Source organism: Anabrus simplex, chromosome 7 (genome assembly GCF_040414725.1).
Source record: "Anabrus simplex isolate iqAnaSimp1 chromosome 7, ASM4041472v1, whole genome shotgun sequence".
In the NCBI taxonomy this organism is placed as follows: domain Eukaryota; kingdom Metazoa; phylum Arthropoda; class Insecta; order Orthoptera; family Tettigoniidae; genus Anabrus; species Anabrus simplex.
Genome location: NC_090271.1, coordinates 116610799 through 116625085, shown reverse-complemented (window position 1 = coordinate 116625085; position 14287 = coordinate 116610799). Strand labels below are relative to the sequence as shown.

The 14287-nt window shown below is 40.7% G+C and overlaps 1 protein-coding gene across 1 annotated transcript in view; it reads left to right on the top strand.

The window, feature by feature from the left end:
- The window catches only part of LOC136877328 (juvenile hormone esterase), a 52423-nt gene that overhangs the window by 36480 nt on the left and 1656 nt on the right, over nt 1-14287 (top strand). The window contains exons 5-6 of the mRNA XM_067151272.2: nt 7326-7525; nt 13325-13496. Coding sequence (XP_067007373.2) covers nt 7326-7525; nt 13325-13496 — 372 coding nt within the window. The remainder of the gene's footprint in view (nt 1-7325; nt 7526-13324; nt 13497-14287) is intronic.

The following is a 14287-nucleotide window of genomic DNA, read 5'->3' as shown; positions in this document are numbered from 1 at the left end:
ACCCCATCCTCGCCCAGAAGACCTATCTGTATCAGTGCGATATAAAGGAAAATTTTAAAACCACATTCTCGAGTTATCGTTCCAGTTCTTTTGATGTAAAAGTAGAGATACTCGCCATTGCCGGAGATGCTCAAAATAACCACGTACAGCTTAAATTCAAGCATGCGGTCGTCGTCTTATTGAATCCTGTACCCTTTCTGCGGGATACTTTGACAGACATATTACATATGCATGTCGGCCTATTTTCATCAAAGTGTTCCAAAATATGCTCTTCGAGCGCTACAGGACCTAACCTGTCCGCCAGATTCCTTCACTAGCTTTTGAAAGAATCCTGTGTCTTACAGTCGTTGTGTTGGAATGTTCCCTTTTCTGAGAGACGCCAATTTGGAAAAAAAAAATGATCCGTGTACAGACAGACGTCTTGCTCCTGCTCCATTACATTTAGCGAATCAATACAAAATTGTAGATCTATCATTTCCATCTTATCAAGTATCTTGCACAATCCTGTACCTACTGCTCTTGTTAAAACCAACGCTGTTTTACACTGAAGAAAATGGAAATTGCAACACCCAGAAGGAGTCGTGCTACATTGCTGTTATTGAACATGCAGGAAGATTGTTCGGTCGTGATTCGATGATTACACTTTCATATCCCTCTGATCGAAAGTTTGGACAACAATCAATACAGGATGTGCCCACCACGAGCTGCAATACATTGATGAATTCGTCGAGGCATGGAGTCAATAAGGCCCAGGATCGCTTCGTGAGGAATTGTGGCCCATGCTTGCTGCACTGCACGGGTCAGTTGTTCCAGAGGAGGTGGCCGAGGAGGGTTGGCCAGTTGTCGACCCATCATGTCCCACACATGCTCAATAGGACTGAGGTCCGGGGATCTGGCGGGCCATTCTAAGGTTGTGATGTCGTGGAGAGCTTCTTTGGAGATGCGTGCAGTGTGAACCCGGGCATTGTCCTGTTGAAACATCCCATTACCAATGTTCGCCATCATAGGGACAACCACTGGATTGAGTACCGTATCAACGTACTGTCGAGCAGTCACAGTGCACTAATTGTGATTTCACATTAAAGGCAATAGCTCCCCAGACATAATGCTTGGTGTTGGCCCCGTGTGCCTCTCGACAATAAGATCTGAGCGGCCCCTCTCGTCGGTACGTCGGCGCACACGATTCCGGTGATCACTGCGGGCAAGACAGAAGCGCGATTCATCACTAAAGACGACCCTATGCCATTCGTCGACCCACGTCGATCCTTCTCGACACCAGGCCAGCCTTACACGTCGCTGTTGTGGGGTCAATGGAACACCTTCTGCAGGGACACGGGCTCGTAAGCCAGCTGCCCTCAAGCGATTACCAACTCTTTGTTGTGTAATGCGGGGTGCCACAGGTGCTCGAATTTGCACTGCTGTTGCCTAGGGTTCCATGCGAGCCATCCGAATGATGCGGCGATCCTCTCTCCCAGGTTCTGTCGCGCTGGGCCTGTGCCAGGTCTACGAATGTGGGTAGCTTCATTTGACCACTGCTGCCATACACGTTGTACCGTAGATGCCTGTCGCCCAACACGTGCAGCGACAGTCCTTAGCGATAATCCAGCCTCATACAGCCCAATTATCCGAGCCCTCTCAAACGGCGACAGTTGTTGATAGCGTGCTCTTCTCTGTCGTCGAAGCATGTTTGACGGGGAACATTTCGCTGCGTAGACTGCAATTCAACTACGCTACACCAGAGTCCGTATACTAGAGTTTATTCCTCCGCGACCAATCACGTGGGGAGACCTGTAGCAACAATCCAATGGGTCTGAAACTGTGTTCGTTTACATACCTACATGGCATGGTTCCATATCTTGAAAATCGACACAAAGACCAATGCCTTCATGGTGTTGCAATTTCCATTTTCTTAAGTGTATTAACACACACAGTAAATACATGTTTTCTATGTTATGAAATATTATGCCTATGCTGAATTCCATAAAGAACAAAGTAAAAAATTCGGAGTGATATCTTGTATTATAATTCTACAAAGTAAGCTATTGAAAGGAAACATGCTCAAATCAATAAAGACGAGATAAAACTACAAGTCATACATGTGTGGAGTGTGGTTAAGTGTAACAGAGTTTCAGGAGCCCTACCTTCGCCACGGATAATAAAGGCATTCGTCTGTCTGTCTATCTATCTATCTATCATGCATTGAATCTGTCTATCTGTCTATTTGTCTATGCATCTAGACCCAATGGGAAATAACGTAGTCAACTACAGGATTTCCATCCGTAAGAAGAAGTGGTACATACCAACAATAGTTTGATTATTTCATGTCTTTACGAGTAACACATGATTACTTGCATGATCTCACAATATATCCCTAGACAGTCTTTCTTTTAGGAGAACATGTGTTCAAACACTTCTCTAGAAATAGGGCACCCCTCCGACGACGGCAGGACGAATGCGGTATTCTGACAGTGTAAGCAAACCTGATCGTGAGACTCATAGAGGTCCAGCAATATATATATATATATATAGGATCATCCGAAACAACGTAAACTGGTTATATGTGTGTTAGAGGGTAGAGATAATTCATTTTTGATAATATTTCGACATGACGAACTCTTAATTCCCTCTTGCACAGATAAACGGCGTTGAGATTTTGTCGTACTTCGTTCCAGGCTTTCCCTTACTCGTACAATTCTTTCTTGTTTTCGAACACTTTTCGGATAATTACGGTTTTAGTCGCTACAGAGCCTATTTCACTCCATTTTGCCACTAAGATTTGCACTGCAGACTTTGCTGGAGGTTTCCCAAACTACTTCCTGTCTTAAACTCCTGCGCAAAGTAGTTCCGCACAGGTATTCCACAAATCGTGATTCGCTCCACAATGAACACGCAGTATTTTATCAAGAGCATCATTTTGTGTTGCATTCAAATGATCACTAAACACGTCAGCTCTTCTCAATCACTCACACTTGATTGATTGATTGATTGATTGATTGATTGATTGATTGATTGATTGATTGATTGATTGATTGATTGATTGATTGATTGATTGATTGATTGATTGATTGATTGATTGATTGATTGATTGATTGATTGATTGATTGATTGATAACGTTTCCCTAAACTACTTCCGACGCTTTAGAAACTTCGTCCGAGTGTTTGTTCAAACTCTTACTCTTTCCATGTGGTCTGTCAAAAATTATCGGATCCACAAAACCACCCTTTTATTAACGTTTGCTTCTACCAACTTTCGGATCAGATTATTATGTGGTAATATAGCACATCGAATGATTTAGAAAAATCAATTACATTAGCGTCAACTTTGACACCTTTCTCTTGCAACTCAATAATATCCTTTAAAAACTGAAATGATTACTGTTACGGGGTTACCCGTGGAGCAGAAAGAGGTTAAAGAAGGTGCGGGCTGGAATGGGTCTAATTACAAAATCAAAATTAAATTAAAACTTAAATTGAAGGTTATATTTTCAGAAATTCAAACTTAACAATTTTTTGGGCAATATTACAGGTACAAGTAGCAATCATTAAACAAGATTGGGGAAAACCCAAGATTCAGAACCATAACACTTTGGGCTTTAAGCCCCTAATTTTACAATTTTACGAAAGGAAGAGGTATTATTTAATGAGGGGCAGAAATCCCCTAATTCAAGAGCACTTGCTCCCTAAATCACAACATGTAGCCTTCAAGAGGCACTCTTTAAAATTATCAAAAGCTGAAAAGAGCTAACAGGCTCTCAGTTTCTCAAGCCTACTCAAGGCAACATTGCATGAAAATCTGATGATCTCTGGCCTTACAATGCACTATTTACAAATATAAATCTTAATACACAGAGGTAGCTAGTACCAAACCTACAGGGCCCTAGTGAAAAAACACAGGTTAAATAAACGGCCCGAGTACAATTTGAATGGAGGCGAAAACTGAGCTCCAAAAATTTAAAAACCTATAGGGCGCTTGGCCGATAAAACAGGGGGTATTCCCAAACTACAGAGGTAGTACACATGGAAATCACTTTAATACATTGCAAAAACGAAAGGTTACAACGTGGCACCTCAAACCAAGATGAAGGGGAGCTCGAGAGGGTACTTCCCTCTCTATCCACGATTTACAGTTAAAGATTGTATGAAATTTCACATTAGTCGAAAAAAGATTTACACTTTAGAAAGGTAGGTTTCATAGTTAACGATTCGGAACTTTCCCTCGGGTTAAACTGCGGAGTTAGCAAGAAAGAAAGATGTTATGTGGCCATTACCTTGTAGGTGTACTGCTGACCAATTAAAGAGGCCGCCCGCCTCCTGCTTTGACACACACATTCAGTAAGATGACGATCAATTGGCCAAGAAACGTGAAAAGCCGCAGTTTATAAACCCTCAGGGAAGGTTCCAGATCATTCAAGATGAATCAGGACACAACCTCTTAATTTTATTGGTGAAATTCAAAAGTAACACTCAAAATCGAACAAGAAGCCTATGATAAGTGGAAAATTAATTACAGAAATTGGGGATTGGCTAGATTCAAAACTGGCGGAAGTAAAAAGGAAATATTGCCAACCCAAAAATAAATGAACATCATTCAGTTACAAAAACCCAGAAATACAAAACTTCTTTAAATTATAAGTTCTTTCGCTTCGCACCAGGGTGCTTGATCATAGTTTTTAGCAGTGTCACCTGTGGAAGAATGTCCAAACTTCTTGATGAATGTCAAACAAAACAAGTAGAAATTCACTCAGGTTAGGAAACTGCACAATAACAAAATTACTCAATATTTGGGTGGTGACATCTTCTGATTATAGTTCCAAGTTGGTGTAGTTTCAGTTTCACTGTTTCACCAATAGAGGAGTTAATTTAGGCTCTAGTTTTGAATGCGCCGCGTTGAGGTGTACCTCCCGGTTCTGTTACAATGGACCATTCTGACGAAACTTCAATGCGCTGTTCACAGAACTTTCCAGAGCATTGAAAGAAAACACAAAATACACATCCTCCAACCTAGTACTATAAACAGGACACAGACACTCAAGTATCGGCACAATCAAGGAAATACTCCACATCAGCACTGAACACACCAAAAAATAATATGAACTATTCAGACACACTCCATCTGATAGCATTAATATTCGCATTGAAAAGGCAAAATATAATCTAATTTCAACGACCTATACACCACAGTTTCCAGGAACATTTTCTATCTCCAACACTGGAAATGGAATAATATCACCTATTGCTATCGTAGTAGTGAATTTACTAGACTGACCGTTTCCACATGCTGTAGAACCTCCTGAAAGGGTAATTTACTTTCGAAAAGTGCAATAAATTGAGACAAATGTTGCGAAATGTTATCAACACTACGAAATGACCGTCAACATCTATAATAATAAAAGGAAGTGTTTGTCTGTCTGTCCGTGTGTCTGTGCGCGAAGCCCAGCAAAATCTACAGCACGCAGAGATCTGAAATTTTGAACATAGGTAGATGGGAAAGGGTCCGAATGGACCTCCAATCCGGAATTTTCATTTTCGCTTTCGTTGGTGAGTTATGAACGAAAAACCATCGGAAAACGTGCATTGGGATATGACAAACCAACGTGCTGTCACCAAGATTAAATGCACAGAGGCGCTGTCGCTAGGCAACGTACATAAGATAGGTAGAGCACACAATATTCAAGGAGCCATTTTACGTCCAGGGCGCAAGAAACCGTTTTTGGTCTTATATGGTGTGAGGGCATATGACGCTGTTGATGATGATTCGTCCGTCGGATCGGAACGTAAAGTCTTGAGCTATTCGAGAGGAGTGGGCTTTGTGCCGGCGCCGGATTTCATCCTCTTCATTCTTACTATCATATATAATGTCATTCATTTCATCGCATTAACTCTCTGATTAGGTAGACGTCATGAAAGTCATCCGGTTGTAAAAATTCGCTACGAAGATTCATCTCACTTCATACCCAAACCCCGTAAAGAAAGGGGACAAGGGTTGGACACTTATACATTTAGAGGAAACATAGACGACAGCCGATAGACGATAATAATAAACAAGGAATAATACAAATATCAGCCAGGATACCATTGTAAGTCCGTGGAATAGGAAGCCATTTTCCTTGAATCCATGATGTCTCTCTGTCTCTCTGTGTTCATGTGTACGATGCGCAGCCAAATCCACGGCAAACAAAGATCTAAAATATTTGTCATAGGCGGGCACAGGTTTTCACCTAAGACGCATGTCTGTGTCTGAGAGCAATTCTTGCACCATGTCATGAAGCTGTCAACGTCATCAACAAGCTACACTCAGAAGAATTATCCGGTTTCCTATAAATTGAAAAGTCTATCGACAGGACATGTCATACAGATGAGGCTGTCAACTACACGACAGAGATTTTGAACAATTTGGAGTCACCCGGAGTACCCTCGAACGTCTTGGGGTGGACGATTGTGGCACCGATTATCCTTCTCAACAATATGAATCCTTCCCTCTGCGATGAACACGGCTCTGAAACTGATGACGAATATTATTGAAGCCACCATCATAACTGAGCATGCCGCGGGCGAAGTAGTATTCCTCGGACTGTAAGTCCATTGAGTAGGAAGCCATTTTCGGCTCGCGACACGAGCCATCAGCCCGTATATATTCGAAAGTTTGTGTGTATGTATGCGAAGCCCAGTGAAATCTACGACACACAGAGATCTGAAATGTTGACATAGGACAATCGCTTAAAGTTTTAGGACTCCATCTTCGAAAACGGTGCTTGTGCCATTGTCAACTGTATGTGGATTGTTCACACACAATACAGTATACATATTACCTTCAAATGGAAGGACATTAATATAGTTTATCCTTAAGCTCTAAGGAAACAATATATTTTGCATTATATAGCATGGTCTTTTACATGGTTTTATTTGTACATCCATCAACCCGGTATCTTAAGCGTTGAAAGTAACAATATAATAACAATAAAATAATGTATTTTATGCAAATTACGTCAAAAAATTTGAGTTAATAAATATAATGCTTTAATTTGCTTTTAAATAAAAAGTTTAGAAACATCTAACGGTTGAATTACGAAACGCGGGCAAAGCCGCGGGGACATGCTAGTTAAAAGCTAAAAGTAATAGGAATATATTTACTGAAATAAATGGGTGCAAGGCATTCGTTTAAATGTCATCAAAAGTATGAAATTTAAAGATGGCTGCTAACTATATCAATGTAGCTGTCATATTATTGTAAAAACTACTTTTATCAATTGGTAAATAAGGGTTTTAGTGTTGTTCTGGAAACAGAACAAGATATTTGTTAAAGCTCACCGCAATTGATTCGTTAGGTCTCTTCCGTGCTGCCATTGCTCAGAGCGGCTCGGCAATCAACCCTTGGGCGCTTGCAGTGAGGCCGAGAGAATCTGCATTCATACTTGGAAGAGCTCTGGGCTATTCTGGAAACTCCTCTGAAGAACTGGTTGGTTTCCTCCGTACGATAAGCTGCCAGCGACTCCTGACTACAGCTCAAGAAGCAATACCTGATAGGGTAACTATTGGAACAAAAATTATTATTATTATTATTATTATTATTATTATTATTATTATTATTATTATTATTATTATTATTATATTTTTTCTTCTTCGTTTATGCCTACAATGGACCACGCGGTTCTTAACTCTGATGAGTTTGTTTCTTTTTCTTAGCCCTGTATTCCTTCATTCTAGCGCTATGAATGCCTTTTCTTTCTTGACTCCTACTCCTGGACGCAGTGATTTAGCTGTTAGTGACTGGAGAGAGTCAGATGTCTTGATTAACCTTCTGCACTCATCTAGGTTATAAATGTCAGTGTGATCAATGTTTATGTTTTATAGGTCTTTCCAAACTAACTTCGTCCATTTGGCATTTCTTTCTTTCCCTCTAGATACAGTGTTGAAGATCCTTGAAGTGAGTCCATGGCTGTTTATCCTGACTATGTGACCATAGAACATTAGTCTTCTCTTCCTCATGCCTGTTGTAATGCTCTCTGTTTACTGTTCAGTTCCTTGTTGTGCCTGATTCTGTAACCATCTCCTCCTTTTAAGAGTGTGAGGTCATCTGCGAAGGGTAAGCAAGTGACTATTAACTTGTCTCTTTTTAATCCAGTGTTGTCAGCTGGTGTATTCGTCCATTTCCAAATGACCTTCTACAGCAGACAGTTAAACATGATGGCGGACAAACCATCGCCTTTTCTAACACCTGTTTTGATCTCGAAGCTATTCGATAGTACCCCTCCGAAGTTAACTTCGGGCATGCTGTTCGTTAGAGTAGCCTTTCAAAGATTCAAAGTCTTCATATCTTGTCCCAGTTCACCTATCGTCTCAAGGTGGAACTGCCTGTCTACTGAGTCGCAGGCCTTCCGGAAGTCAACGAAAATGCTACATAGGGTGAGGCGCTGATGTTTTTGCGCGTAAAGATAGTTTTGAGGTTCAGAATCTGCTCTGTGCATGACTTTGACTTCTAAATCCAGCTTCGTACTCTCCTATGCAGTAGTCTAATTGCGCCTCCACTTTTTAAGCAATGCTATGGAGAAGATTTTGTAAGTCACTGATAGGAGAGAGATCCCTCTATAGTTGTTAGAGTCTAACTTGTCTCCTTTCTTGTGCAGCAGGTGGATGATAGCTGAAGTCCCATCCCTTAGTAGTATTTCCGTCGTCCAGATTTCAGTTATGATCCTGTGGATACTGTCAATTGACTCTTCATCTACATGTTTCCATAATTCTACAATGATGCCGTCTTCGCCTGCAACTCTGTCGTATTTCATTTCAGAGATGGTCTGTTGGATTTCTTCTTTGGTAGGAGGAATCAGGGTTAATAACATTCTTGGGTTGAAGGTGAATTCTTCTCTCAGGTTCTTCTGTACTGAAAAGGTCATCGAAATATTCTGCAAGGGCTGAAATGCAATCTTCATTGTTCATTTTCAGTTCTCCGGTTGGTCCTCGATGGTGAAATGTTGCGGCTGAGTAAGCGTTTGATGAGATTTTAGAGTTTTGTATAGGTTACTGGTGTTGTTCCTTTGAAAGTATTTCTCTGCCTGATCTACGATGTTATTGTTATATTGCCTCTTAACATTTCTGATGGATTTGGCCGTGTTCTTTGTGATTTTTAGGAGGACTGTATGATTTTTCCGTGCTTTTGTTGCAGTTCCATTTCACCCATGCCAGCCTTCTGTCCTCTATTGGCTTATCACTTGCTGGCGTCCACCATTGGTGTTTACTCCTCTTGGTTGCAAGGATGGTTTGTGTTGATGCATCTATCAGTGCTTTCTGTAGATTAGGATAATCCTTTTAATTCTGATTATTATTTAGGACCTTAGTAAAGTTGTTGTTGTCTTTTCAACTGGGCTGGATTAAATTTTGCGACTCTGGACCTAGTGTACTTATTACCTCTGCACGTCGTGAGTCGAATGAAAGTTAGTGGTCTGAATCGATATTGCCATCTCTCAATACCTTGATGTTCATTATTTCCTTGCTATTTCTTCCACTGATGACAACGTGGTCTAGCTGGTACACTCCTAGAAAGGGATTTTGACATCTTCAGCTCTTGGCTTTTTGGGAGAGATGTCCGAAAGTTGTAGATTATTATTTATTTATTTATTTATTTATTTATTTACTTAATTTCCCTTAAATTGTACATGTACAATCTAGGGGTGGTAGATTGAGAAAGAGAAAGCCCCACATACATGGAAGTGCCTCCATCTCCACATGTATGTTTACATAAACTCTAGTGAATATTTACATTTATGTGGACAATTTTAAATTTACCTGTTTACACTAGAAACGCTGTACTCTTAGAACAATAATTATATTGATTTATGCTATACGTATTAGAGTAAGAAAACCCAGTCATTTATACCCTCACTCACACCGCTGTATACACACTCATTCACTACCACTCTCACATTCGCCCACATTCAACTGCACTTGCGCACACCATTCTTGAAATTATAATTTATATACAGTACATCACATTGTGCCCGCTTGGTGGCCGTGATCGTTAAGGCGTTGAAATCTAAACGGCCTGACTCCGTGGTTAGCCGTTTTGAGTCCCGTTGGTCGAAAAATTGTTCACCATCAGAATGTTGGCCGGCCGGGTAGGGGAGGTGGTGGTATACAATTTCTAGTCACTAGATTGCGTGCCAACAGCCTGGATTAAGATGCTCATATGGAGTGAGGGCATATGAAGCCGTTGACGGTGATTCGTTCGTCGGCCTTGAGCAGACCCCTTGGTGCTATTCGATGCGAGTAGGCTGTGTGCAGCCACAGGGCTTCACCGTTTCCCTTCCCAATATCATATATCACGTCATTCATTTCATCTCAGTGACTCCTCTGATGAGGCTGACGTCAGGAATGGCATTCGGTCATAAAAACGACAGTTTCATCTCACCTCATACCTAACCCTGTAAAGAGACAGGACAAGGGTTGGACAGACAAACATACATAACATGGGTTTCTATTTACATACAGATTTTCTTAACTGCGTGGAGGAATTTAGGAACAGGAAGCAGTTTTACTTCAGATGGTAGAAGGTTCCTTAGACGAGCAGACCGTGCGTAAAATCCATTTAAATATGAGGTTGTTCTGGCGAGGGCTGGAATAAGAGTAACTCCTTGCTCCGTCTTAACAGAGCGGTATTTAAGCTGCAGGCGTCGGAGAGGAGAGAGGTGTGTGTTGTCTGTCAGGTATTTCTTAAAGAAGGCTACGCTTATTTGTTTACATAACGAGTTCACTGGTGGCAATGACTTGGCTGTGTTTGGAGGTGATGTGTCTGTTAGTACGTTCTGCTCGACGCTGAACATTTCTTTTGTCGCTGGGTGCCAGGAAGGAAAACCATATAGTAGCATGAGATCGTATTACTTATTTCCCTAAAATAATAACATACTTTTCATAAACGGGTATCATTCGGAAGGACTGCAATTATCTAGGTAAGTCCGTATGAATGAGAATTCGAATAAGTAAGGATTACACAGTAATCCCGGCTCCTTGGACGAATCGTCAGCCAAGTGGTCTTTGGTTCAAAGGGGTGTGGGTGGGTTCGACTCCACGCCGGGTTGCGGATTCTTCTCAATTTACAACTGTACATAAAACACATAAACCACAGACACACAGAGCAGTGAATACATCCCTCCATATGGGGTGGCGGCCGGAAAGGCTGCAGTAGTGGAGTAAGAACACCTGTAAGTGGTGGCTGCTGTTCAGACAGGAATTATGATACGTCCGATAATGTGTTTACAAATATTCAGCTAAGTGGTCACGTGTAGGTCATACATCAGACACTAACTGTGCATTGTTTTCAATGTTAATTACATTATTGAAGTAGACAAAGTTTATGGATATTTTAAGAATATATTGTTTATCCGAGCTAATTATTAATTAATAATAGGCCTTCGCATTATATTGTCATAATGTAGATGATTAATATAAACGTTACTTCTATACTTAACTAAATTAATTAGATATTGATCTTGTAGAAAAAAGTTTGTTAACTTTAGTGAATAACACCGTATTTATGCAGTCCGACTCCTTAGCTGAATGGTCAGTGTGGAGACTTTCAGTTCAGAGGGTATCAGGTTCATTTTTCCGGCCGGTTCGGGGATTTTCATCGCGTTTGATGAACTTTTCTGGCTCGGGGACTGGGCGTTTGTGTTTATCCCAACATTCTCCTCTTCATATTCACACAACCAGCATGGTTCGAACATCACAGATACGATGCTGGACCGCCGCAAAAACAGACAAGGCTGATCAAAATATAATCGTAGCAATCACAACATTAGTCGACCCGCTACCCGGGACATCCAAATTGCCTCGCGTGGAGAAACATGGATTAAACCCCGCAGCGTCAAATCACACAATATACCAATGCTCAGCCATGATTCCAAACGATGACGAAACAGAAGTTCATGATCTCAAAACCCACAAACACAGAGGCCCAAACGGACTGATAGTTAAATACCACTCTCCGTTCTCGCGCGTGTGCACACAAACAAAGAAAGAAAAATTTAAAACACACGCAAAATTAATTAACTAAAAGCCTGCGAAGACAGGTGATAAAAGACTACCGAAATACAATCACATAGAACCGTTCTTGTAACTATGGCAGGTAAAATGAAATAGAATGAATGAATACCTGGAAGCAGCAATCAGGAATCTCGAAATATTTACATCAATCAAAATAATGACTCCCAGCAGAGAACCGAGCCTTGAAACAAGTGAATCCATGATAATAGCAATTCGTAGAACAATAATCACATTTTAAATCCCAGTTTGTTCATCATTTTCGATTCCTCCATTATTGGTATCACGAGCAGACCAACTTAACACTCGGAGAGCGAGACAGACTGTGTATCAACACAGATGGCTAGAGCGCCATCTTCAATTATAAACTATGAGTTTCACGTCACATTCGGGTAATGTCATCGCTAATGGCGACAGCGAAAGTCAAGGAGAAGTAGGAATAAGGCAAGTGCATCACCAAGGCAGGCTTGGATCGGCACACGGTGGAGGTAAAACTTAACGCTGGTGGTGGTCGTCGCCAGTGGACGGTGTCAGAGCCTTAATGGCAAGTTGGTAGTTTCTGTAATTGACTGTTCAAGGACAGAACACCCCGGCGTATAAGTGGACCCTGTTGTTGATGGAGAAGTTGAAATACTTCGTCCACGTCCACCAGGTGACAATGTTGGAGTTTCGTCGCCAAGACGTCGTGCTGGTGTCAATGGAAAGTCCTCCATATCCTCGGTTGAGTCAGGTTCTTCGAGCGGCGCTGCGGTGCTGAGCCACTCATACTGGCGTCAGGTAAAGCTTCCACTTGGAGAGATGATTCTTGTTGCAGGAACACAGATTTCGCTCGGATCTATGATAACGCTGCCACGGTCAATGTGCGAAGTAAGTAGTCATGCAGCAGGTGACATGCGCAGCGCTGCACTAGATAGAGTATTATTGTACAAACACTGGCAGTACAACTAAATACTCTACAGTGCGTAAGATCCTGAAAGCAGTGCATTACTCTTTCGAAGCGATACATTACTTACTGTCTCACTACGAAATATATACCGGTACATCATTTATAAAAAGCTATAGGCCTGTAGTCTATGCAGTAATAACACAGGAAGTGGATAATTAATATTCTTAAGTTTACAATGAAATTTACAAATAATGTTTTTCTTTTTAACTTTCCTCTACCTTCCAGAACGACAAAAATACCTTCATTTTTTATTAGACCATAGAGTGTTTATTTCTGTTTACGAACAGACAAAACCCCTCTGCTTAATGGCCTTTTAATGTACCTATTAATTTATGTTTTGACACACAGGACAAACTACGTCTTCTGAGAATGGTCTTCGTGCCGTCAGTGGAGCCAACAGTGGAAGGAGAGATGTCGTTTCTACCTGATACTCCTATAAATCTCCTCAACCAGGGAACTTTCCAGAAGGTGCCGTTCATTTCGGGAGTAGCGAATGGAGAAGGAATAGTATTTCTGAGAAGTAAAGTTACTACTTTTTTAAGAACAATATTTTGCACCATTATGCTTACGCAGTCGTTTTGAAGTTTAAAAAAATATACATACATATTCCAAAGTAAAATTTGCCCCAGAAATATATTCAAACAACAAAGTTGGAACAGCAATATACTGTATATATCTTCAAATTAGAGCTATCTATTTTAAGAAGATATTTTGTTACAAAATTGTTCCGTACCATACTCTAAATTTTAAAAGGTAAGTTTGCGATAATTCTTGAATAGTATATCCTCAATTAATTATTTGTCACTAATAAGAAAATATAATACGGCATCTTATGAGAGGATCATTTCACTCGGAATGTTATTGAGAGATATGATTTTCAAAGTTAATGCTCGAGTATTAAGAATCTCCCGGTCTAGATTAAATATGATAACAAGTACAAAGTTACATGAAGAAAAAATTCCCTCCCGTCATATGGATAAACTCTCTTGTACAATCTCGTTGATGTGTTCATTGTATAGTTTGTATACGTTTCAGGTTTAGTTTGTGAAATACATCTGTTAAGTCTTCAGCCCAGGGGGTCATTTCATGGCACCGATAACAATTATGAGGTTATCAAAGAAATGAACGAACCGACGGAGGAGCCAGAAAGTGCTACTCTACACTGAAAAACCATATAATTTACATGTTTTATAACACTAAGACACACTAATAATACCCTGAAAATCATTATTCAACACCGTGCATACCTCAGCAGCTTCCAGTTTGTCACAGCCATAAATACAGTACACTTTGAACTCGCCTGCGTCAAGC